The sequence below is a fragment of the Lepidothrix coronata genome, unplaced genomic scaffold (genome assembly GCF_001604755.1).
Source record: "Lepidothrix coronata isolate B3197 unplaced genomic scaffold, Lepidothrix_coronata-1.0 Scaffold2, whole genome shotgun sequence".
NCBI lineage: Eukaryota > Metazoa > Chordata > Aves > Passeriformes > Pipridae > Lepidothrix > Lepidothrix coronata.
Genome location: NW_016690182.1, coordinates 15,252,444 through 15,278,771, shown reverse-complemented (window position 1 = coordinate 15,278,771; position 26,328 = coordinate 15,252,444). Strand labels below are relative to the sequence as shown.

The window sequence follows — 26,328 nt, the reverse complement described above, 5'->3', positions numbered from 1 at the left end:
ACACAGGCAAAAAAACATATCAGTGTTTGCAAATTAACGCAGACAGAGGCTTAAAAGCTCAGAGCAAAGCTATGTTGCTAATTTTCCAGAATCACCACTGAAAGAGAGAGAATTTCATGCAGGACACTAAAAAAACCACTCAAAAAAGCAAAAATGAAGGGAAGTCCCTCCAGGTTTCAGTTCCAGAATTACTCCAATGTCTCAGCTGCCCACGGTTTTCTCTGCAAAATATCCCTTGGGTCCCTCTCAGTCTGGAATTATTTCCAGCACTGAGGATGGGAAATAGAGCCACAGCAAATAAAGCACCTTTTCATCTGGAGCTGCCGAGCTCTGCCACAGGAGGCCCAGCATCGTGATGGCTCCGGGAACGGCTCTGGCGCCTTCCCACAGGCACCAGCCCGTTGGTGGGGAGCTGAGGGGCTGCCAGCTGCTCTGCAAAGGTTGTCATCTGTAAGGTACCGGGCAGCAGAGTTTAAAAATAACAGGAAGAAACCTCCCCTCTGCAAAAGAGGATGGTTGAGATAACAGTGATTTAAAAACTCCTGGTCCTGCCTCTGGCACTGCAAGGAGGGAATTGCATGGGCATGGCAGCTTTCTCCATGGACAGCAAGTGCTTTCCTTCGTGTCCAGCTGGGGGAACCCAGTTTTCAGTTTCATTTTTCTTTAGTTTGAATTCAGTTTCAGGATTTTTTGTTCATATTCTTAGGCTTGTCTTGTGCTCATAAACCCTTCTCGCACTGGGGTTGTAGTGTGAAAAAGGCAAGTTTAGAGGGGTTATATTGTGTTGAGATAATTTCTGTTAAAAATCCAAGCTGCTAGAAAAAAAGGAGTTTCTGTCCTGGTTGAAGCAAGGAATTTGGGAGGAGAGGCTGTAAGATGCCCAGAAGCTGAAAATGCAGGGTCGGTAGCAGTTCTTACATGTGCGAGCTGGAGAGCTGTGCACTCACCTTTGCAGCACTTGAAGAAATTTGGGGGGGGAACCATAGACCAGTGATGCTGAGTGATGCTTTGCAGCCCTGGGGGAGGCCAGACATAGCCTCGTGTCTGGGACGTTCACTGTGAGCCTGTAAGATCTGAGGGATGGGTGGATGGATGGATGGGTGGATGGATGGATATATGGATGGATTCTTTTGTTAGTCTTTTCATCCAGGTGAAGGTAGTATTGCACACACCTTGGTGGCTTTGGGAGTGAGGACCTCCAGGAGGCAGGAAAGTGAATATTCCAGCCAAGTTTAGATCCTCCACAGTGACATTTCCAGAGCAGCCTCCCACAGCAAACTTCCGACTCTGTCCGAAGCAAGTTCCTGCCCACCTGGATCATTTACACGCATCAGGATAAATCTGAATTTCCCTGTAAAGCTCTGACAACAGGAGCACTGCAGCTCCTAGTGCAAGGCAGTGCTGGAATTAAAGCTGCTGGAGAAAAAACATAGGAAGAGCTGTGAGCAGAGAGGGGAGATAAGAAGAGCATCTGAACCGTGGTCCCAGCTTGAGGGGTCTCATGGCTGCACCTGCCCGAGATGGGGGGCTTGTGGGGAGGGAATAACTGGCAGAGCATCCAATCTGGGCAAATAAAGGGGGTTAAATCCTGGAGGGAAGGATCAGGAGCATTTTTCTGTTCTTATCTAGGAGATTTGCAGTGGAGGCACGTGGAAGTTGATAGACACGCTCAGTAACCCCAGAGAGACACGGAAGCCGCAGTAGTGGTTGAGGCAGTGCTGGGAAGGGCTGCAGGGAAGGGATTCAGGCCATGTGGCTGGGTTTGCTGTGCTGCTTTTCGGTGCTCTCTCCCCAAACATGTCCCTTGTCTCCCCTAGGGCTGCTTAGTTTTGGTGATAATTTTGTGTTTTCAGGTTAGACACAGGAGCAAAAATCACTCCCATAGAAGTGCATGGCAGGTCATAGGGCTTCCCCCAGTTCTCATGTGTTCCAGAGCTGCAGGAGCCCAAGCTGGCCTGGAAACAGAGGCACTCACCAGCTATTCAGTGGGTTGTAGAAGGGAGGAAGGTTTGTGTTCGGATGCAGATCCTCAGATCTCTGCTGAGGACCCAGAGCAGCTGTGCAGTGTCAGGTCACTTGATCCCAGCGACTGGTGAATCAAAACTGAAGGCCCCTCTAGCTCCTGCCGTCCTCCTCACATGTTGTTTCTCTGTTTTAACCTTTGCCTGCCTTTCCCTGTCCCTTCCTTAGGGCCAGGTCCTGCCCTCAGTCACAGCAGTTACATCTGGGCTAACTGCTCTGTGGATGAGACAAAGGATTGGCTCCAAGGATGGCAGCGGAGTGTGTCCAGAGCAGTTTTATTGGCCCCTGGGTTAATCCAGGGTTGGCTTTGAGAGGCAGAACCACACACGCACAGGGACCACTGAGCAGTTTTGTAAAAGTTTGTCGGTACTCTCCGTATGACAGACGTACTAGGAAGTCCATAAGCCCTACTTTGTGTGAGGAATTATATGGTCTGAAGCACCTGGATACAGGCAGTGTTTGGGTGTCTTTGTGTGGAGTGTTCCAGTACCTTTGCATGGGGCTCTACAGGATTGGTAGTGCATGTCTGTGGCCCTTGGGCTGTTTGTGCATGATTATTATTTATTGCTGGGTTTTTTTCAGTGTGGAATACTACACATGACTTTTCTTCTTTTATTATCAAATTTGACTTGGATACTCACAGAAATGCCTGAGAATTATCCAAGTGTAATCGTACCTTTCCTCAATTTTGGGTGACCTATCTACTTTCTTCATTTCCCTTAATTTTTGATATGCCCTAATATTCTTCCCTTTACCAGAAATTTTGCAGGAGTAGGTAACCTAATCCTACTCTGGTACAAGAAGACCCAATCCTGATCTCATTCACGCTAACAGAAACTAAAAATAAAATCTATTGGATTCAGTGTATTGACATTGATTTCCCAACTCTGCTGGATTCCCGTCTGCTTGAAACTGGACTGAGAACTATTAATTCAGGAAACAGCAATTTGGGCTTGATGGGATGTACTGACCCAAAGCCTTGATTAATATAATTAGTGCCCCAGTTTTGAGGGAGGCTCTCTCCACTTGGACTGCACGACATGAAAGCTTCATGTTCGTCTGACCTGAGGTACAGCAACGGGCACTGAGGCATGGGAGATGCTCTGGACTGTCAAAAGGTTGTTTTCCCAGAAGCTCTTTCGTGTTTCAGATTTCCCATTTGGAGACCAGCCTTGGTTTACTATTTCTGTTCCTTTATGTCTTTTTTGGGCCCTTGAATTATGTAACAGGAAAGCGAGTCACTGCAGAAACATCAGCCTGTGAAAGAAACTTTCTGCAGCTTTTAGCAAAAGCTGCAAATGTTTTTCCCCAGAGTTTGGAGGGTGTTTTGAGGAGGGATTTGAGCTTGATGAAAGTTTGAAAGTATAGAAAATGTTTTCATCTTTCCGTAAGTGCAAAAAATAACTATTTATTTGAGATGAGAAAAATTCCTTCAGGTGGATTGCTGGAATGATGTAAAGGGCTGGAGAAACTTGGCAGCAGGGATCTTTTTTAGCTTGATTTCTTTAATGGTTTTGTCAAATTAAATTGTCTTAATGTGGATACTTGTGGAGAAGCTGAACTTCCTCATATATCCTGCTCTTGTGAACCTGAATGTCTTCTCCTTAAAATGCAAGAGGTGTGTAAGTTGGTTCTTGTCACACAGCTATGCTGAACTGTGGTGTGAGTAGGGGAGGATCTGCTGGAGTGGGAAGCAACCCTGTCCTGGAGCAGGAGGAGGTGTTTGGAAGAGAGGTTGTTGTGACCTTCTGCACAGGCAGGATCAGGGCCGGCTCCGTTTCCTGGGTTGACTTTTGATGTGAGCCATGTGTATCCCTCGGAAGAGCAAGAAGGGGGGAAGGGTTAAAAAGTCCTACCTGGCTCCTCCTTCTTATGAAGCATTTGCAGGGGCAGTGGGCAGGTGGGCATCCCCAGCAGGGTGCTCAGGGTGGGGGGCTCTGCCTGGGCTCGCTGGTGTTTCACAGGGTGGAAGAGCCAAAATTGTTTCTCTTCCAGTAAGTGTAGGAGAGGGGGACTTCCCTTGGTCTGAGACACTGAGGCGACCTGCTGGTGAGCACTGGGCATTGTGTTCCTCAGGAGCTGGCTCAGCCAGGGATGGACAAATCCCTGCCTTATTCCAGGTTTTGTTTGCTGGGGGAACCTGGGATTTTGTTCTGATCCTGAAATACCTGCATTAGTCTGGTCCTGAGACTTGCATCTCATTTTACACAGATAGTGAGAACTGACTGTTTAAAGAGGTGGTTGAAGCCTTGACTTTTTCTGCAAAGGAGGAGATGGAATATTGCCACGGTAACCAGATAACCAGGCAGAGGGCTGAGGTCACTGGCAGCACACTGCAGCAGAGAGCAGCGTGTGGCTCCCTGGGAGAGCAGTGCCGGCTGCAGCTTCCACTGTGCATGCAGGACAAAGGCTGGGCTCCATCAGGGTGATCAGAGGCTGATGGAGAGCTCACAGTGTGACATGGCCATAAAAAAGCAAGGTATGATCCAAGGATGGATTAGGAGATGAATTTCCAGTAGAGATTAATGCTGCTGTACCAGAGAGTGGAGCTCACTTGGACTAGAGCAGACTGTTGGATTGCCAGTACTCAACAGGAATGTATTTGAGCTGGAACAGGGACAAGGGTTGAGGGGGTGGAGGATCTGTCCATGAAGGTGAGCTGCAGAGTGCCTTGGCTGGCCTGACAGAGCAGCGACAAAGCAGGAGCTGCTCTCCAAATGCTCTGAGGACGAAGAGCTGCTGAGCAGAACTGCCTCAGGTGATAGAAGGAGCAGTTATTGGATGATCACAGCAAATACAGGCTCTCAGGAGGCAGTTTCTGATCATGAGGCAGGAGCGTGGTGGTGGGGAAACCTCCCTTAGGGTGTTATAGGGCTGCAAACCCTCGAGGCTTGAGAGCAGAGATCCCTCCAGGCAGAGTCATGGCAGCTGTAGGGGGTGTTGGGGACCCCTCCAGTGCACCTTCACCACCACTGTGGTGTCAGCAGTTGGTGGCCACAGGCTCTAAGCTGGCCATGGGTTATTGGTAATTACTGGCGGTGAGTGCCTGGGGCTGAGCACATGCCTGAACTTTGTTCATACACACTCAGCTCAATCTCTTTTGCTTTATTTTGGTTCCTGTCAGTGTTCTCTATTGTATTTACTAAAACATCGGGAAAATGGGAGCCTGCCCTCAGATCGATCCACAGAATAACTGTGATATGACAGTCCTGATGTCATAGAATCCCAGACTGGTTTGGGTTGGAAGGGACCTTAAAGCCCACCCAGTCCCACCCCCTGCCATGGGCAGGGACACCTTCCACTAGCCCAGGAGGTTGCTCCAAGCCCTGTCCAACCTGGCCTTGGACACTTCCAGGGATGGGGCAGCCACAGCTTCTCTGGGCAACCTGTGCCAGGGCCTCCCCACCCTCACAGGGAGGAATTTCTTCCTAATATCCAATCTAACTCTACCCTTCTTTAGCTTAATGCTGTTCCCCCTTGTTCTGTCACTACAGATCCTTGCAATATCCAGGTTTTTAGAAGTTTTTTCAACTTTTATTGAGTAAAAGATGTCAAAGCCTCCATGAAGGGAGCCAATCTGGCTCCAACACGTCCCCAGCACTGGTGCCTGTTGTTGCGCCTGTTGCGGGGCTCTAAGCCCACGTTTTGCCAACATGGTGAATTCTGTGGTGTTAACAAGTGTTGCTGGGTTTCCATGGCAACCCTTTCGCTAATTAACGCACAGTAGTGAGGGAAAAAAATCTGTCCTTAATGATGAATTAATTTGACAAGATTGTTACGGGAAGAAGAGTCCTGAATAGCCACTCTGAAGGTTGGATGTGGGGATGGGAGCATGTGTTGCTCCAGAAAGGGAAAATCTGTGTTGTTCTGACCTTGCAGCATTCAACCTGAAACCTTGCTCACAGTTTGGAAAGAGTTTGTGTTTCAGAAGGAATAAAATTATCCTGACAAATGTCTAAGAGCATAACTGAAATGGTTATGCTCTTTTGTTCCTTTTTTTTTCCTCGTACAACATTTTAACTCACTTTTTTTTGGTGTTTAAAAGATTAAATAAAACCCAGGTCAATTTGAGAAGTTAAATGCATGAAAGAATCAGAAAATTCACATTTAAAAACTGCACTATTTTATGTCAGAAACAAAACAATTCCTGATGACTCCTCCCAGATTCCAGCCTCTTGCTCTGGTTCCCCTGGCAGTACACCTTGGAACCAGCAGTAGCTGTTAGATATGGGCCCAAATGGAAACCATGGATCCAATTTGGTGTTTTGAAATTCAGAAGAGAACCAACTGCCCCTTCCCAGCGTGGCTCTGATGCCAGAGCAATGGCATTATCCTGGAGCAAATCAGGAGTGGGAAAAGCAGCCCCTCTGTGCTGGGTGCTGGGCGTGGACTCAGAGTGTGGATTCCCGTCAATTAAACTCCTTCAGCACTTTGTGCACAGGGCAGGGGGTCAAGTCACAGTGTCCTGGCTGAATTCTTCCTTGGGTGATTGTCCTCAGCCTTCCTGAGTCCTCCACCCCCTGAGCTGTGGCTCACCAGTTTCTGTGTGGTGGTGACCACAACCTACCAGGAGTTTGGTAGAGACTGGTCATCCTGGGAGTGATGCTGGGACTGCCCCCATCCTGTTGGGACCGCAGCAATTACCTACATGGAGAGGAATGTTAGGGAAATAATGACCATGGTTTACGGCTATTTATTCCTGGATCAGGAATAGCGTGGAAGCAGGACCAGGGAAGTGATTCTGCCCCTGCATCAGCACTGGTGAGGCCACCCCTGGAGTGCTGTGTCCAGCTCTGGGCCCTCAGCTCAGGAAGGACATTGAGGGGCTGGAGCAGGTGCAGAGAAGAGCAACGAGGTTGGGGAAGGGACTGGAGCACAAGTGCTGTGAGGAGAGGCTGGGGGAGCTGTGGGGGCTCAGCCTGGAGAAGAGGAGGCTCAGGGGAGACCTCCTCACTCTCTACAACTCCCTGACAGGAGGTTGTAGCCAGGTGGGGGTGGGGCTCTTCTCCCAGGAAGCAGCAGTAGGACAAGAGGGCTGGGTCTTCAGCTGTGCCAGGGGAGGTTTAGTTTGGATATTAGGAAGAAATTTTTCATAGAGAGAGTGATTGAGCATTGGAATGGGCTGCCCAGGGAGGGAGTGGAGTCACCATCCCTGGAGGTGTTTAAGTTGAGACTGGATGTGGCATCAGTGCCATGGTCTGGGTGACAAGGTGGGGTTGGGTCAGAGGTTGGACTGGATGATCTCAGAGGTCTTTTCCAGCCTTGTTGATGGTGTGATTCTGTGATTTCCCTTCGGAAGTGAGGGTTCCATGCTGGGAGCTGGGTCTGCAGAACTGCCAGTGAGCTGCCCTGTGAACCCACTGTACCCCGGACAGAGCCTTCAAACTGGCAGAGTCTGGATCCTCCTCCTGGGGTCCTGCAGGACTGGGGGAGCACTGAAATGCTGCTGTCATGGCTGTGTTGTTGCAGAAGGGAGCAGAGAGGTGGGAGGTTCCACAGTCCTGCTGCTCTTGGTCCCTCTGTCCTCTTGGGAGCAGCCGTGGATGGAGGCAGCTGTGAGGTCCAGAGGGTTTGGCTGCTGTGGGGAACTGCTGGGCTGGTCTGCCCAGCCACACCCAAACTTTCTTCTGCCTTCAGCACCAGGAGGCCCGGGGTCTCAGTCTGCTGGGAGGGTTAAACCACTTCCAAGTGGGGAATGAGAGGTCTCCCCCCGGACTGTGCAGAGCACGTGGCTTCAGGACAGAGCAGTTGTGGCACTGGAACTGGGGCTGTCACAGCAGCACTTGGGCAGCCATCAGGAGGATCAGATTTTTTGGAGTGTGTACAGTTTTGGCTGCTGTGATGCATGCCCTTGGCTGGAGAATAGCGACTGAGTGGGAATAGTGGCTGGGGAGCCCTGGGATCCTGCCATCCCAAGGCATCCGCCTTTCCCCTCGCTTGCGAAAGGGCAGATAGGCTGAGAGACTAGAGGAGATTCTCCTGTGAGATTTCAGCTTCTCCTGCTTTCTGGCAGCACTGGGCACTACAAGGCTGTACCTTTCCTTGTGACAAATCTGTGCTCCCTTGGGAAAACTGTCCTTAGGTACCTTTGCCAGGTGACAGCACCCTTTGGTCCAGTGCTGAGACAGTGGCTTCAGATGGACACATGAATGCCTTGAAAATGTGTCTCCAGTGTTCAAAGCTCGCAGAATAGTTACTGTGTGTGTTTCCCCTTTCCATGATTGCCCTGTGAAACAGGCATCTTGCATCCAGGAACACCTTCCTTTCCCCTGGATAGCTGCTGCTACCTGAAAACACCTGTGCAAAACCTGATGCCAGCATCCAATCTGGGGTTTAATTCCTCCAGCTCAATTAAAGTGCAGAAAAAATATCCTCAGTTCCCCCTCTAGCACTGAGTGACCCCAGGAAGAAGGGCCTGGGGAGCTTTGTACGGTGCAAACAACACTGTACGTTGCCACTAGTGATAGTTCAGACACTTTTATGGAGATGTTTTGTAGTATTTATATATATTCTTACTTAATTAAGACTGTTTGGGGCACTGAAATGACCTGTTTTGGAATATCCACAAATCTCCTCTCGACCTTTACTGGCTGCTGACTTGAGTTGTTAGAAGTTGTTTGAGGAACTACATTTCTGATTAATGTAAATAATAACAGAGATGGGATTATTATTTTTGCCTTTTTAAGAGGAGAAAGAGGATGTCTCCAAGTATTTACAGGCCTTCTGGGACAAGTAAGTCCTCAGAATGGTGAGGAAAAGGTGAGGCTGCACACCCAAAGAGCCACAGGCCCTTTGGCACAGCAAGGTGGAAGAATTCATGGGAATTCTTGTGGCACATTGCCAGGAGATTTTGGCAGACCTGTGTTACTTGCAGCAAGGAGGCTGGGGCTGTTGGGGGCAGGTGTGGGGCTCCAGGATCGTGGCATCTCCTCTGCCACTATAGCCTGGGAACAGAGACCCCCCTGCCCCACTCCCTGTGCTGCAGTTTAGAAGGGAGGACCATTTGAGTTCTCCAAAAAGAGCAGGTCTGGAGAATGAGGCACTGTCAGAGTGCTTTCTTGTTTGAAATCTGTGAGCAGACGTCAGTGCCGTGGCAGCACTGCTGTTGTGCTGCAGTGACATGATCCTCTTACTGTCCCAGCCCAGCTCATGGCAGTGCCTGTGCAATGGACACACTCCCAAGTACATACATCAGTGTTCTTTAGGCCATCCTGGCGCCCACTGTAAACACCACGGGTGGGTTGGTCCTTGCGTTGCATCACCAAGGAGACTTTCACTGGCCTATGCTTGGACTGCAAAGCCATCAAAGAGCCTGTTAATGTGCTCAGCCCAGCTCACCTGGTGTAACTGCATCAGGCTACATCCACAGTCTGCTCCTGCCAGTCTGGCCTTGGAGAAACTTTTTCCAGATGATAGACATCCACCCCCGAGCTGGTCATGGTTTGAGAGGTTCAGGGCTGGTTGCTGCTGCAGAGGGAAGGCTCTATCCCATCCCACCAGGCTCTTGGCCACAGCTTCACGTGCTGGTGCCCGGTCTCTGCTCCCTCCTACCTTCCTGGGCTGCCTTGGGAAAAGTGCTTTGTTTTGGTTTTGTTCCTCACCTTGTAGATCCTCTGTTTTAAATCCTTTGTCAGTGTTTTCCTTTTAGATAGGTAAAATGGAGCCTTTCTCCATTTCAGACTCCCAGCTCTCCCCATTATACATAACTAATACCTCTCTGAAACTATTTAAACTATGTTAGCAGGCTCTGAAATGGTAGTTTAGCTGAGCTTTCAACAGGTTTAATCTCTTTCTGGGTATTAATCCTTCCAGAACCTCTGATAAAATTTGTTGCTTTTCTCTGAATCCCTCCCACGCTGTCGATATGTCTGGAATGAGTTGCTTCGTGCGGAACAAGCCATGAAGGAGGGACTGTAACAGCCTCTCGTGGATCTTTCTTTCGTTTCAGTGCATTTCAGACTCCTCTGATTCCCTGCCACCATCGCTCCTGCCATTCCTTGCCCTGTGACGTCTCTCCCATTGAACATGGGTTTGGAATGAGTTTGCTTCCCTTTCATTAGCTCTATTTCTCCATTCTCTGATACATTCCTAAGGTTTTCCTCAGAGAATGTTAGTGAATGACATCACCTCTTCCACATTGCAGGGGAGATGTAAAGGTGTCAAAGACCACAAGAAATGCTGGGGCTGGTTTGTTGCCCTTGTTTTTTCTTGCTTTGTGCTACGTCGTGGGATCCCGAAAACTGTGTGACAGCAGACTCAGTCTGTGATCCAGGGGCTAACTGATCAAAGACTGCAGCTGAATTGGAGGGGAGATTATCCTTTTTTCCATCATGTTAGTGTGGAAATGACACCATCTACTGCGAGGCAGCAGAAGATTTGGGACAGCCTCTTCTATTGATGTTAGCTCTGGAAAAAACAGGCCTTGAGCTGTGAAACCACCCCAGCACACTTTGTCCAAACATAAACGCAAGGAAAAATCTCTCCATGGTTTTGAGATGTCCAGGTTCTCCCTGATTCCTATCACAGATGAAATAACAAGGAGAAGGGTTGTTTTCCCATCATACCTGACCACGGTGCCACTTGCAGTGTTGCTCATCTCACCCTTTGCCATGTCTTTGGCCACTGTGATCAGATTTCTGCACTGTGGCAGTTCTTTTCCATACTCCTTCCCTTTGGATACGCTTCCTGGCTGCTCCAGCTGGGCAGTTTTGAAGGAAGGCAGCTCCTTCTTGAGCAACTCTGGCTATAAAAATTATTGTGAAAATTTGTGAGTAGGATAATTTATTGTTTCCATGGCAGTGCTGTAGGAGGGAAAAGCACTGAGGAGTGAAGCATGGAGTAACAAGGGAAACCTGGGAGAGACAGATCACATTACATCCTGCCTGGTTCTTTTTCTTCTGAGTGGGTCATAAAAAAAAAGTGAATGAGACAATTGGAGCTCCTATCCATTTTCTTAGGCTTGTTTAAATGAGGATTTACTTCAACTAAAAGCTCCTTAGAGCCACTTAATTCTTCCAGGTGGAGTAAATATCTAGGCCAGTAGTAAAAATTCCTTACAGATGTCTTCAGGAGGGTACTTACCAAGTACCTTCCTGAAGAGAACATCTTGGATGCTTTCAAAAAACAGTATCAATTCTTAATGATGGTAGATTAGATAGTGGGACAGGGCTTGGCACAGCATTCTTAAAGCCTTGGGAATATTTGGAAATTGGTCCTGTGATGGAAAGAGAAATGGAAGAGGTGCAGAGCAGCGAGGGTACGTGCTCTGGTTTTCAGCAATTAGTCAAAACAGCTCTAGCTGAAGTTTTATTTCAGAGATTTGGGCATATTTCACTATCAATTAATGTTATCTCTTGTGGCACCATTCATTGCAAAATCCCTGTGAATTCCCTGGGTGGATCTTGCCATGCTTGTCCAATCCGCAGTGGATTGGACTTGTGGTACATCCGAGGGAAGGCCACACACTCAACTTCTGCTTTTTAGCTGAAAACAAACCACTGTGAGAGAAGTTGGAGGTTTCCCTTTAGATCAGAATCTCCCACCTTCATTATATGGTCTCTTTTCTGAAAATTCTTATTCCAGAAGTACCAGTCCTTTAAGGCATCCTTTAAACGTTCTGAGTAGGGAAACCCTATTTCCAAAATGAGCAGTATTTATTTCCTGGATATAACTGAGTGTGGACTGCATGCCAGGCAAACAATATATAGTATGGCTGAAGCTGAGCCTGAGTGGGTCCTTGGATGAGAATTCCTCTGGGCTGAGTCCATCTATTTGGACAAGATTCAATCCAGACCCAAGTTGGGCTGTCACTGTGAGCTCTCAAATCTGGGTGTACCAACCTCCCCGGACTGTCAGTCAGATTTTACGCTGGTTTTGCTCTACAGATGGAAAGCAGCATTGAAATCCTAGTCCTGTAGGTGTTCCCATGGACTTTGGTGTCACTGCTCACTAAGGACAGGGCCCCACACTGGCTGTGCTCAGGTGGGCGGAATAGGATTGCAGGGCAATCCCAGCCTTTTCCAGTCCCGGCCACACAGGGAGCAGCAAGAACCTCTTGCAGTTTTGGCAGTCCTGGGAATGGATCAGATCCATGCTGCTCCCTCCCTAAAATGCATCATCTCCATCCAAGAGCTACAGCTGCCTATCCCAGTGCTGTTCCTGGATGCATCTTTCCACTAGAGGAAGAGTTTAGATGGTTTGGAGGTCTGACAGAGTGTCAGTGTACGAGTCCAGGTGTCTGTCCTCTGGAGGATCATTTCTGAGCTGAAGCCGGAGCATTTAACCTGCCCCTTCCTGGCACTTTGTTAAAAGGTTTACTGGGAATGGTGGTGTTCACTCAAAGGTTGGACTTGATGATCTTGGAGATCTTTGCCAACCTTAATGATTCTGTGACTGCATGACTGTAAGTGCTCAGTACAAGGCTTGGGGGTTATTGTACTGCTGTAGAGGACTGGGTTGCCCATGGTTGTCCCAAACACATAGGTAAGAGAGAGACCAGGCAGGAGCTCAGTGTGGGGAGCCAGGGAGGACAAGTCCTGTTATTTTCATAGAAATCAGGTAGTGCTCCCTCCAGGGACATGGGACAGGTGAGGGAAAGGTCTCCCAAACCAGATTCACATGAGCTCTCCTGCTGCCAGTTCTCCTGGGGTGAATCAGTCCCAGTAGGAGCTGGCTGTTTTTCACCCAGAAGCTGGTAGAGATTTTGTCCACCCTCCATTTGCCTTTCCCCTCAGAATGGAGAGCTGAGTTTTTCCTGGTTGGTTTTGTTTGGCTTTTTTAAGTGTAGGTGTTTTAAAAGTAACATTTTGGTTCACCTTTAGAGTTGCCATTTGACTTCCTTGTTGTAACACGTCCTGATTAGTGATTAATTGCAAAGGACATGTTGTGACTCCGGCCTGTGTCCTGGGGTGCTTGTCGCAGCAATGATGCATTAGGTGATTACTCACCACCCTTAACCTGACAGCTGTATTTCTTCCCTTGACTGGTTGGTGACCTTGGCCAGGTGCGTGCGTGGTGGAGTTGTAGGACGTTGGGGATGTGCAAATTTTTCTTTCCCTTGTGTGACCTTCACTCCACCTAAGGAAGAGAAGGGAAGTGTTCCATGAACAGATGGAGCGTTATTTCTAGAGGTAGGTGAACAACGCAGAAAAATATTCATTCAAAACCCCTTCAGACAACTCAGATGTTTGCCCTGAGATAGTGTTGCAAATCCTCGTGAAAATATCTCCTCACACAAACGTTCGACCCAGCTATCTTGAAAATTGTGTGTGGATGTGACAGTCACCAAGTCCTGGAGCAGAACAGTGCCAGGGGACTTAATTGACCCATTAAGGAAATTAGGAATAAGCACTATTTTGAGCAGTAGTTACAGAACAGATAGTTTGTAAGCCATGTGTAGGCAAGTCAGACTAAAAAAGCTTGTCAAGTTCATAGCAGGTAAAAACTAATAATGTGCAAACCAGTCTGCTGATGGAGAATTCACCGAGGATGAAAGGCTGTTAAAATCAGCAAGGTTTGCTGCAAGTGGTTTGCTTGGCTCTTGGTGTTCCTTAATGAATTGAATCTATTAGACAGGGAAAACACCATGTTGTCTTGAAAAACAATTCATATTTGGATGCCTCTTTCCATGCGCTTGGACCCATTTTAACAAGAACACACTAATTATGCTGTGGAGATGGTTTTGTTATGGCAGGAATGAAGCTGAGTTTGCAGCTCTAACTGCTGAACTCCGGAGTGCTGGAATAGGTATATGGGGAGAGATGCCTTTTAATTCCGTTGCCTTTCTCTGTAGTATTTGTATCCTTTTACTTCCTGTGCAGCTTCAGGAAGTGTTCTTGATCCCTTAGGTGCAGAGGCAAAGGGTCTGACTTTTGGGACTCAGCGGCTTCCAAACTGCCATTGATGTGAGAGGAATTTGCCGTGGACTGCTTTGAGGAATCGTGTCCACAGCCAAATTTGTACACAGATGGCAGCGTGCTCACAAATTCCCAGTCTTCCTGACATGTTTTCTGATGCACAGGGAGTTGTATGAGTCATACTGCCCCAGCTATGGTCCTTTTGGATGGAAATTATGCTTTTAAATATATCCTGTGATTACATACAGCGGCATGGGCTCATTTGAAGGAGCTGGAATGCCAGGCATTAAGCTGAGTGGCTGCCATTATGTCCCGTGTTTCCCAACAGATAATAGACAAAGATACTTCATCTGTGACAGCTTTGCCCTCTAGACTTCGAATAGAATTATTTTGGTGTGTAACCGTTTTCTCCAGCACCACCCAGGTGATAATTTCCTTATACTAGGCAGGAAATGTGGCCGCATGAGCACGAGAAGTGGGACAGAGGGAGGGGGGACGGGGCTTGCATGTGTCCTGTGCAGCATGACCTGGAGAGGGGGGAAGGGGACAGTTACCCAATGGATGAGGTGACAGTGGTGGAGCCCTCGCTCATCCCACTCTGCCCTTCCCTGCCCTCAGGCAGCAGCAGTTTGCTCAAGCCGAGGTGAGAAACAACACAGCCAGCTTGGCTCACTCTTAGCAGGTGCTTGGGTGGAGCTCATGTTACCTGCTCTGGGCTTTTGGAGCTCCTGCCAGGGCTCTGAGCTCTCGGGTGTAGGGGCAGTGCAGCAGCTGAGGGGATGGAGATGGGAGCAGGACCACGTGGATGCTCGTGGATGCTCTCCCTGTGCCCCTGAGTGCTGCTGGGGTAACTCCTGTTTCACAACAGCTGGTGATGGCTTGAAAAAAGACCTGATGTTGCAGCCTTTCCTTTTAACTGGAGCTGAGGGGCGTTGATCCAAGCTGTGGTCCATCTGAGGGAGAAGATTGTAGCAAGTGTCTACCTTGAATTACTCCTGTTAAAGGAAACATTTCGGCTGTGGCGATTTTCCATAAAATCTGAGAAGCCATCAGGCAGTGACTCTCAGTCATTCCTGGTCTGACTTGAGAAAAGCAGCTTAGGAGTGGAAGGCTGCATATCCCTGTGCTGATCTGGCCAATCCCTGTAATAGGCTTACAGGCTCTGATGGCAATCTGGGGAGAGTTCTGTGAATTTAACGAGCATCCATTCATTACCTTCCTGATGAGACAGCCTGTGCATCCAGCCTGTCCCTGGGCTTTGAGTGGGGAAAAGCCATGGTAACACAAATCAATCGGATGGGAATAAAAGCAGCAATCCAGATAGCCCCTGGTACCTCAGTGGTGAAACCCAGGGGGGCAGAGGTGGGTGCTGTGGTGCAGCCCTGCGGTGCCACTTCTCTGCCTTGCCCTGCCCCAGGCACGGCCTCGCCAAGTGCAGGCAGGCAGGGTTGGCACCAGCAGTGTGCAGTGCTTGCCAGGTTTGTGGTGATGCAGTGCAGAAGGCAAGATGATCTTGGGCCAAGCCAGGGCTCTGAGCACCATAGGCAGTGAGCTCAGAGAGCCAGGGAATACCACAGGCTTTGGCTCAACAAGCATCTCAAGGAGAGAAGCTGCTTTACTCTTACTCTGGGCTTTATCTCCTTTAAGTGCTACCTCTTTGCCCTGTCAGGAGTTGATGTGGATGGAAGGTGAGATGTGAGTGTGAGATGTGGTTGCCGACTTACCTTGAGAAATCAGGAGATCAGAACAGCAAATAAGGAGCTTGAGTGGTGAATTTATCAGTGTAATACATTAATCTGGACATTAATCCAGCCAGGGCATTGATTTGCAATAATAACAGCCACCATGTTTGAAGTTCCAAGCTCTCAGCGCTGAAAATACCTTCTTTTTAAATACAATTTTGGCCTCTTACCATGATACTGATAAATGAGAGTTATGCATTATTGAGTCTGTTCCTGAAGATGTGTTTAACAGATTGTGGTCTAACGTGACACAGTCCAGGGTTGTGCTTCCTTTTTAAAAGGTGTTTCAGAACACTTTGCAGTGCCTCAGTCACAAAGGGTTCCTTGTACTTGGCCATCCAGGAGTAATGTTTCTGGTTTGTATTAATAGCCCTATATTTGAAATAATTTCCTTTCATGATTTTTAAACCCTAGCCAACTGTGTCAGCTTTTTTAGGACAGACTTTCATGGGTTCTGGTCCTGTCAATTTACTAATTTCCCTGTGAATTCCTGGTTCTGGGTGAGGGAAGTCGCTGGTGGGTGTGCCTGGGTGCAGCCGTGTGTCCGTGTCTCTTCATCTGTGTGTCACCAGCTTTGGGGTTGCTGGTGGCAGTTCTGCAGCTTCAGGGATGCACACCCCACGTCTGGGATGAGCAGATCCATGTGCTTTTCCCTTTGTGAGGAGCTGTGCTATGTCAAATAATGCAATCCACTGGGAGTCATTTGTGTGATTTTCTCCTTAATTCCTTTTTGCTTTGGAAACGCCCATGCCCCAGAGTAACAGGAGATGTACATTTTAAAATAAATACCCTCTAAAGCATTGAGCACTCTTGCCTTCCTCAGAGCAAGGACAATTTTGTCTCCTCTCCCTGCAAAAACCATTCAGTTGCTCAGATGAACTCACTTTGCCTACAGTGTGCTCTGCGAAAGACAAGTCTTTTGCTTTCCACTTTCAGTAAGGACAGGCTTTTGAGTAAAATGAATCTAGATGTGGCATTGCTGACATTTCCAGTCGAGTCTTGCTTATCTATGGTGAAAATCCATGATGTTGTGCATCACGGCGCCACAGGCATGGGGATGCTCTGGATTATCTCTGTGCTGTGCCTCTGCACTGGGTCCCTTAGTCCAGGGCTCAGGGCTCCCCAGCAGCCTCTTGCCCCTCACTGTACATTCTCAGAGCCTAGTTTATATACGTTTTGTAATATCCAGTTTGCTTATCTGCATTTTTCTGCTCCTTGGATAACTGAGAGACAGCTGTGTCCCTCGTGCCCCGTGGGCTGTACACAATGCCCTGATGTTATAGGGCCCAGTGCGTGCTGAGCAGCAGACTGGACTGGGGCTTTGTGGACCCTGGGAACACAGCTTAGGAAGCCTGACTGCTTTCCCACACCCCCATAGCACAGTGCAGGCTCAGCCAGGGAGACTGAACTGGGTGTAAATCAAAGTCCAGCTCTGGCCCTCTGGTCAGGAAGGATTTCAGCATGACTGCAGGTCTTTGAGGCAGGTACAGAATGTGAGGAGTCCCTTCTGGGAGCAGGAGACTGGGATTTGCATGGGTATTTTAGGTTTGGATCTTGAAGAGTGTTTAGGCATTTGTGTGCTGTGCTGTAATGAGGGATCTGTGCTGTTGGCCCTGAGTCCAAGGCTCCAGAAGCTGCTCTGGCTCTGCAGGACAAAGGTGCTGTTTTCCCCCCAAGCAGTTTAAATTTTGAATTACAGACCCAATCTCATTATTTATCTGAGCTAAAAGATTATGGCTAGTGGTTATTTGTAATTACTCTACGTAAAAGATATGCCATGAGGCAAGAGGAGGCTTGATGTGCCCTGCACACAGAAGGGATTGGGAAGCAGTTACGGGAACATATGTGCCATCAGAGCCAGGGCTCGCTGGTGCTCCAAAGCCAACTCAAACCTGCATGGCCAGTGCTTTACTGGGGACACTCTGCCTTGGTACCAGGCCTTCTCCTCAATGCTGCCATGGCTTTATAGGCACTCTCAGATCTCCAGTGGATCTGCGTTCCAGCTGTTGTTATTAATAGGAATGACATGGACAATAACCATAATAAGGTGGAAAATCAGACTAATCCCATCCCCTGGGGTCTGCTGCTGTGCCCTGTCTGAGGCCAGGTGATCTCCTGCCTGCCAGGTGATACCTCTTCAAGAAAATGTGAACCAATGCAAAACAGAACAACCTAGTCCTAATGAACCTTTACATCTGTACTGACTCTCTACCTTTAATCTATATAAAGCTTTCAACCAAGTGTGACAGCCGTCCCAGAATATGGGGCTATCACAGGCTCTTGCTCCAATCAGCCTCTTTCAGCTGAAATCCAGCCATTGGTTAAATTCATCAAAGGGCTTGAAAGCAGAAAGGGAAATTCTTTGGCTTGTGCTTAACCTTTGGGTGATTGCACCTCTTCAGAGAATAAGCAAATCAAGTGGAACTGCCCTCCCATTTGTTTGGTGAATGAGCCATGCAGAGACCCACTAAGATTTGGCATTATTCACTTTGTATAATTTCTGAAGAGAGGTTTAAAAATAGATCCACAATCAGAGGGACTGTTAGGAGATTATGCAAGAGCGAAGTGCAGCGTGATGGGGTGGGGGGACGTTTTCTTGTACACTTTCTTTTGTCTGCTCCTTCAGCTGAGTGACCCTGTGGGGAAAACCACGGTGAGGTGTTGGACTGAAACACAAGGTACAGAACCCACTACTCCACTCCCCTCCTTGCTCCCTGTCCTGCTGGGTTTCCTCTGAGCGCTCATTTCTTTGAACACCAGCTCTTTGTATATCCTTGTTTGAAGATGTTTTGGTTCTGGAAGGGCCTGGTGAATACAGTGGGAAATTCTATTGTTATTTTACGGTGCTTTTATGTTGGCTGAATAAAGGGCATGTCTGTACAAGAACGGTGTGAACAAATGGCATCGGCTCACCATGTTTCTCCATCCCCCCTCACAGCCTGCTCCTGTTCCTGCATCCCTCTCCTGTGGAGGAGTACACAGTTTATATAACGTTGATTTGAAAGGGAACTACCCAGAGCTTTTACTTTCTAATGTTAGAACTCTATTGATGCGGAAATAAATGATGTAACAGAGAGATATTTCCCTGTTTTAAGATTATTCATATTTCTAGAGGCTATAGTCCTGAAAACTTTGAGGTACCTAAAATTTCCTAAGGAGATAGTAACTGATGGTAGATATCTTTTGGGGTTTTTTTTTGGGAAGGTAGCTCTTCATTAAATGCATTTTGGACTAGTGGGAAACTCTGTACTGGAAACTCAGTGCAGAATCTCATGGGCTAACGATGATCATTTATCCCTGGAAGAGTATGGACAGGTAAGGGTGACCAGTTTGTGCCCCCTTCAGTCTCCAGGGACCACTAAGTCTCCGATTCCTTTTTCAAGTTGGCCCATAAGAAGCCAGTAAGTGCTGATTAGTTGAAAACATTTAGCAAAATTTTGCAGTAGTGGCTGATTTCACTCAAACGTGTTTAATTCTCGGCTGCCTCATTGTAGGCAGGGGCTGAGGGGGAGCAGCTGTTCTCCTCCAACTGTGTGTCCTGGCTTGAGAAGTGGGCAAAGTCAGGGAAAATGCACCAGATGCATTGGGGGCAGAGGCTCAACCATCCCCCAAAATAGTCTTGCAGTTGGTCCCATCTTGAAGAGCTGGAGCAAAGTCCCTTTGCAGGGTCACAGTGGGTTCGTGGCTTACAGATTTAAACCCTGCCTGGGAGTTGTAACCCTTAGTTCAGAGGTCCCTTTGTAAATGTGCTTTAGGAAACCATCCTGGGTAGGGATCCTGGGCTTTTTTGATCTGGATGTGCTATGGATATGGACTGTGAGATAGGAGGGGACGTGGTGTGGGAGATCTGCTGCTGCAGGAGGGTCTTTCCTGGCACCCCCCTTGTCCTCCTCTGGCTCCAGACCTGCTCTAGTAACAGGGTTAGGCAGAGTGATTCCACCAGGTCCTGTAACAGGGAGTTGTTCCAGTTATTCCTTCTAGTTTTTATTTTCCTGCTTAACTTCAACAGGGAGTTATTTTATCTTGATAGCAGTGCCACCAAGGCATGGCCAGAAGAGAAAATGCAAAATCCTGAGTCAAACTACCACTTTTGAACTCCTTCCTTATATTCCTTGGAAGCTCCCCCTGTGGCATTAATGACAATCTTTCTCCTTTGGCTTTGGAAAGCGCGAGGGAAGAAGGAAACAGTTGGGATCATCAGCCAGATGAGCCTTTCTGAGCTTTCCCGGTGCTGGTGGGGACACTCTGCAGCATCCCTCCCATGGCCTGCCCTGCTGGGCTGGGCTGGCACTGCCCGCGACTTGCGGAGTCCTCTGAGACCCTTTATTTACTGGTTGTTGTTGTTGTCATTTTATTTTGGCAGCACCTCTTAATGTAATTCAGTATTTCCAGTGGCCACGTTCCATCCTGGAAATGACACTAGACTAGAAGAGAAAGCAAAATCCTCATGGACCTTAAGTAGGAATGATTTAATTCCTTCCCACTGACTTTGCTCACTGTTGTAAAGCACTCACCTGTTGTAGCTGAGTGGTGGGAGTGTCTTAAATAAGCATCTGTAGAGGAAGGGTTTGTGACTGAATTGTTGGAGGTTTGCAGGGGGCTTTGGAAACCTGTGGGGAAATTCCCTGGGAAGGCTGAAGTGTGTGTCATCCTGGTGATACAGGGATAACACCCCTTGTTCTCAGTGTGTTCCAGACATGTGCCAGCTATGCATATAATTGAAGGGAGCATTGTCCCTTTTCACTTTTTTCTTTTCCTCATTAAGTCAATTCATTTGTGGTGCTGGGACATGGAAGTGGCCCCTCTCCTGTCTGTCTTGGAACTTACCTTTGCCCATTCCCAGGTGTTTGCTGGGAGGTGAGGAAGGGCCCAAGGTAAGCAGTGACTTTCCCAGTAGTTAATCTGGTTTTCCGCCCACTGAGAAAGTTTTTTCTCCACCCCAGAAAGTGCTCTGGTGTCTCCTGTGAAACTGGCAACATTATTCTCAGGTCTGTTGTTCCAAAATGCTCCTGGCCATTTCTGCACTGATGTTACATGGTGAAAGTGCCAAGGAATTTTCTCCTTGGGCTCTTTAGTTTGAACAACCAACTGACAAGAATAATTGATTTTAATAGGAGCTAGGACTTTCACCTGGAAGACAAACCGTGTTCAGGGTATGTCAGACTGAATGTACTTGTCACCTCCTGCATTTCTTCTCAGTGCCTCCCTCTTCTCCTGGGTAGGACACTTTGCCCAAGTATCTGTGTCCTCATTGTAAATTTTCAAGGCTGAGATTTTGTGAATTCTCCTGGTGGCCACAGAGAACATAACTCTATTTACAGCAACCTTCACCACACAGAAAACTGCTGGGTCTGGAAGAGCGCTGTTTAATATTAGACTATTCCTGTTGTAATTATTATGGTTAAATGCAGGTCTTTGTTACCCCGTTTTAGCAATGGACAAATTGTAGCTGGGACGAATGTAAGATGTTGGAAGTGCAAACTTCTGCATCAGCCAGTTAAACACAGAGAATTGTAATTTCTAGGGCATGATTCACCTGACTGGAAGGCGGATGGCTGAGATAGCCCAGATGAATCCCACTCCATATGTGTCTCTTCACTGGTTAAAAAGGAGTCCAGATGAGTGGTCTGACCTGCTGTGTGGTAACACTGTGGGAGAAAAGTTCCTTTCAAGGTCTTTTGGCTCTGACCACAGCACTAAGACCTGGCTTTGAAACCGAGAGACGTGAACTTTCTGGAGTGAAGAGCTCCTGTGTTGAATTCTCTCAGAAAATAATATTTCATGCTGACCTTTCTCCAGTTCATCATCTCCTGCTGCTGCAGATGTCAGGTCCGGTCTCCATATCCCTGCCCTGAGAGAGCTGGACGGCTCCACAGATGCAGCAAGATGTCTGGCAAGATAAATTAAACTGGATCTTTTAATTTTAGGCTCTGACATTCTCTCAATGGACTTAGCACGTGATGGCTGGAACTCCAGTTCTGCCATCCCACCGCCATCCTTTTTTTACAGGCTGAGCTGTGTTTCCATTCTGAAAGGCTCAGGCTTGCTTGCAGGATTCCTGGCACATGGATCCCCTCCTTGGGCCAACAATAAGGACCAGGGGCTAGGAGGGACCAGCCAGAGGGGCCTTTCTTCTGTGGCTGGCACGAGGCACTGAGAACCAAGGCCTTAGAGCCTTCCTCCTTGAGATCAAGAAGCACCTTGCAAAGCCACCCCAGCTTCTGACATCCCCTGAAAGCACCTTTCAGAGCTCTGTGTTGACAGCAGAAAAAGGCCGAGGTGTCACCCCCTCATCCCTGTCTGTCCCTCTGCAGTCCCTGCCAGCCCTCGGAGCTGGGATTTTGTGCCTCGGGCTTGGAAATGCATTTTTGCCGAGTAGGCGAGGAGGGTTTAAAACACAGTCCCTCTGAAGTTTGGTTTCGGTGACGTTTCTGTGGCAGTTTGTGCCCAGAACTGCCTGTGTGTGAAGTGACAGCAAAGTCTATGTCAGCTGAAGCAGAAACAGCAGGAACAGGGCCCCTGCATAACAGCTCCATTCCTGGTTCCTCATCACTGCAAAACGGACTGAAATACCCAGTGGCATTAACAAAAGGAGCAAGTGTCAGGCCAACCCGAGTCATTTTTTGACAAGAAAACTGATTTTCCAGCCAAAGAGAATGTACCCTACTGCATTTACTTAGATAAGCTGAATGCAAGATCCCAGTGAGCCACAGGTGGAAGGTGGCCAAGGGCAAAGGGGGACATGTGAGGTATTACTGCAGGATTTCTGTGATGCTGGAATAAATTTTTCATGCTGTTTCACAGATCTCTGGTAAGGTCTCTTTGGGAATAGTATTTACAGTTCTGGTCATCTGTGTTCAGGGAAGATGCAGGGAAAGTACCTGGATGCCTGAAAGGGCTGCGGAATGCCTGTGGGAAGGAAGAGCTCTGGGCCAGGACAGGGCTGGAAGGGCAGAACTTGCTTAACCTGGATAACCACGCTTGGACAGGGTCCATAAATACAGGACCCTCGATCTAGAGCAGAGCAAGGGGTGGTGAGGAAGCACAGAAACATGTCACTACCTTGATCTGAGCACTCAGATGTAGCACTGGAATCAGAAATCAATCTCTATAACTGTTGTTTCTCCAGGTGTAGTTACCCTGCTTTGCTGAGCCAGGGCCCAGCACGGGGTGAACTGGGGGTCCATCACCATCTGACTCCCGGTGCCGCTCATTGGGATGGGACCCTCTGGTGCCCAGCTGCTTCCAGCTCTGTGTCCAAAGCCCAGGCACAGGATAACCCCACGCTAAAGCAGGAGATGCCTCTGCCATGACTTCAGCCATGAGCTGGGTCCATTGCTTGACTCTTCAGTGAGAGCTTGTCACTGACCTGTGCGTGTTTGCTGTCTGATGTCAGGAGATCTTGTGAGGCTCGTGTGTACAAGTCCCCAGTGTGATACAGCCATGTTTCTTTTACAGCTGATTTTGAATTAGAAAGGATGAAATTTGTCGAAATGGAAGTTGGAGGAATATTATTTTACTTTGCTGCCGGAACAAGAGGGGCCCACTGCCTAGATCTGTCTGGATTTTGAGGACGAAAGTTAAGCCTTGTAGATCTTGTTGCTTTATGTACAACTGACTAATAACTGAAGAGCTGGAAGTGCAGCTCTGATTGTCCCAAACCCAAGGAGCTTGATTTCTTAAAGGAAAGCCAGTTCAAAGCAAATGGTAAATCAGGTCTTTTAATCTGTTGACTGGATTGCCTGTAGGACATGAATGTCCTTCTCTTTTTATGCCAAGAACCCTCAAGCAGTGCTAGAAGGCTCCCTTCTAGCAAGCTCTCAGTGTTCAGGTAGTGATTAGCAGGCGTTTTGGAAAGCCAGACTTAGGAAAAAGCCATTAAGAGCTCTGTAACCATTGCTTCTACAGTTGCATAACCTCTGTGATGGGCTTGTGTGCTTTGTGTTCCCTGCCTGAGCTGACAGGACACTGTGGCTGGAAAAACTTCACCACGTGGAAAGTCTATAATGGTCTGTAATAGTCCAGTGCTGAGCTCTGTCCTTGTGAGCTGAAACTGTGACTTGGAGGCAAGCCCAAGTCCGTGTTCAGGGCGTCTCAGTGGCAGAATTAATGAGCGAGGTTCAGGATGGCCCTGACAGGCTAAGAAGCGTATGGGTGAAGTGTGTGTTTGCTGGGGCAGCCTCACTGCTCAGTGCAGAGTTCCTGCAGTGGGCAAAACACAAACACAATTTACTATTCTGTTAAAAAATACACGACTGCCATTCAGAGGAGCAGTGGGAGTCCCGGGCATGGATGCATGGTTTCTGTGGAAGCACAAGCAGCAGCGTTCGGATCAGTCCCTCCTGCCAGCATTCAGCAGGAGTTTCATATCTATCACAGCACCGAGGCTGACAGAGCTCAAGAAGGCTTTGGGTGATACTCTGGGGCACAGAGTGTGACTCTTGGGGATGGTCCTGTGCAGGGCTGAGGGCTGGACTCGATGACCCTTTGGGGCCCTTCCAGCTCAGCACGTTCTGTGGTTGTGTCTGATTCTGTGAAACTCGGTGGCTCTCAGTGCCATAGTGCTGGCCCAGCTCTGAGGCTCGACATGGAGGGGTGTTCCGTAGGTTCTATCAGACACCAAGGTGGGCTCAGTACAGTTTCCAGCGGGCAGGTCTCTGCACTGTCAGCACAGCCAGTGCCAGCAGGTTTCCCTGAGCTGGGCTGTGCCCCAGGCCAGGTCTGGAGCAGGTCATCGAGGTGCCCCTGTGCTTTTCTGAGCTGCTGGAGAGCTGGAGGATGTCAAAAGCAAGGGATGTCAGTACATCACCAGCACTAAAATGAGGAACTTCCACTTTAAAAAAAAAGTGTTCTTCTAGTTACATGTGCTGCCTTTGCTTGGATTTGCATGGAAAGCCTCCTGAGCCTCTGACATTCTGACTGAGCAAACTTGCTCTGAAGTGAGAATTCCTTTGCAGGACACTATCACTTGGTTTTGTTCCATTTTTGAGAACTGTGTATTCTGCTGGTGGAACTGTCCCTGGAAGCCATGTCCCTGCCAGATGTGCATGCTCCTAACACAGCGTGGTGGTGGGAAGGAGGTGGTGCTGCTGTCCCAGGAGCTGGGACATTGCCCAGTGGGGAGCAGGATGGTGGGCTGTGGAGCACACGGTGTGAGGGTGGCATTGCCATGGATTGGGATGAGGGCAGCTGTTTGCCGTTTTGCTGAGCGATTTGCTGTGTCTGTGCTGTGCATGTGCGAGTGCTGGGGATCAGGGCATGCATTGACTGTGGTTTTCTGTTTCCCAAGCTGATCAGTGGTGGTTCCATTGTAAGTGCTGAGGCAGTATGGGATCACGTCACCATGGCCAACCGGGAGTTGGCGTTTAAAGCAGGAGACGTTATCAAGGTCCTGGATGCTTCCAACAAGGACTGGTGGTGGGGTCAGATCGATGATGAAGAAGGATGGTTTCCAGCCAGCTTCGTGAGGGTGAGTGACTTTCCTCTTTTTCCAGCTGTAATGAATCACTGCTGACCAGAGCATCAAGGAACTGAGTTGTTGCTGTGTTTGTTCTGCTTAATTCCACTGTGTCTGTCTTCTGTCAAAAAATGGGGAGCGAGGAAGGTTTCAAAAGAAATTAGAGGGGTAGAGGGAGGCTGGAATAGGTGTTGGCTCTGGTTTTCTATGCTCTTGGGATATGAAGTGGCCTTTGCTGTGTGTCTATTGTAGCCTCTCTTCTTAAGCAGTTCTTTGTAATACCAGTTCAGTTTTGTGGTGCCTGCAAGTATATGGTTTGGTGGGGCTTAGAAGTTCACCAGGCTACAGGGGATGCCCTTGGAAATGTTCAGGGCCAGGCTGGACTTGGAGCAACCTGGTCTAGTGGAACATGTCCCTGCTCACAGCAGGGGGTGGAACAAGGTGAGCTTTAAAGTCCCTTTAAACCCAAATCTTGATTCTATGATCTAGACGAGCTTTGTGTGGCACAGGGAGGTGTCAGCCCTCCCCTTTTCCAAAGTGCTGCTGCATTTTGACTCTTCAGCAGTTTTGGATGTAAAATTACTTCACCAGTTAGTCTGTGACCAGCTCTGGTTATTTTTTTAAGGAGACAACAATTTTGTCTCTGTTTTTCTGCTGTAGTAGGTTTTCTGTCCCAGCCATCCCCAGTGATGATCCAGCCTTTTAGAAATAAGGAGGATTTGAGCATTTAATGGGTTTTTTTTGCTCACTATGTGATAAAAGTGCAAAGGGTTAAGAAGATGCCCTTTCTGCTATAGTCAGTTCCTATCACATTTATTTGGGTGCTCCTGAGCCTTCCTCAGGGAGTCAAGATGTCACCTTTGACCTACTGCAGTTCTCTGTCCTCTCTCTTCTGCTGAGGGTTCAAGAGGCAGGATCAGAGATTTAATTCCTTTAGAAGCTTAGGAAATACGGTCCAAAAAATGAATCACAGAATCAGCCGGGTTGGAAAAGACCCCCGAGATCATCCAGTCCAACCCTTGATCCAACCCCGCTGTGGTTCCCAGGCCATGGCACTGATGCCACATCCAGTCTCAAACACCTCCAGGGACGGAGAATCCACCCCCTCCCTGGGCAGCCCATTCCAATGCCTGATCACTCTCTCCATAAAAAATTCCTTCCCAATATCCAACCTAAACCTCCCCTGGCACAGATGAAGACCCAGCCCTCTTGTCCTACTGCTGCTTCCTGGGAGAAGAGCCCCACCCCCACC

The 26,328-nt window shown here is 48.4% G+C and overlaps 1 protein-coding gene across 10 annotated transcripts in view; it reads left to right on the top strand.

The window, feature by feature from the left end:
* The window catches only part of ARHGEF9 (Cdc42 guanine nucleotide exchange factor 9), a 207,600-nt gene that overhangs the window by 117,114 nt on the left and 64,158 nt on the right, over positions 1 to 26,328 (top strand). For 9 of the 10 annotated variants that reach the window (XM_017817026.1, XM_017817060.1, XM_017817088.1 and 6 more), the window contains one exon: positions 24,909 to 25,088. The exons of the other annotated variant lie outside the window; for it this stretch is intronic. In XM_017817026.1, coding sequence (XP_017672515.1) covers positions 24,909 to 25,088 — 180 coding nt within the window. The remainder of the gene's footprint in view (positions 1 to 24,908; positions 25,089 to 26,328) is intronic. 10 annotated transcript variants of the gene reach the window in all.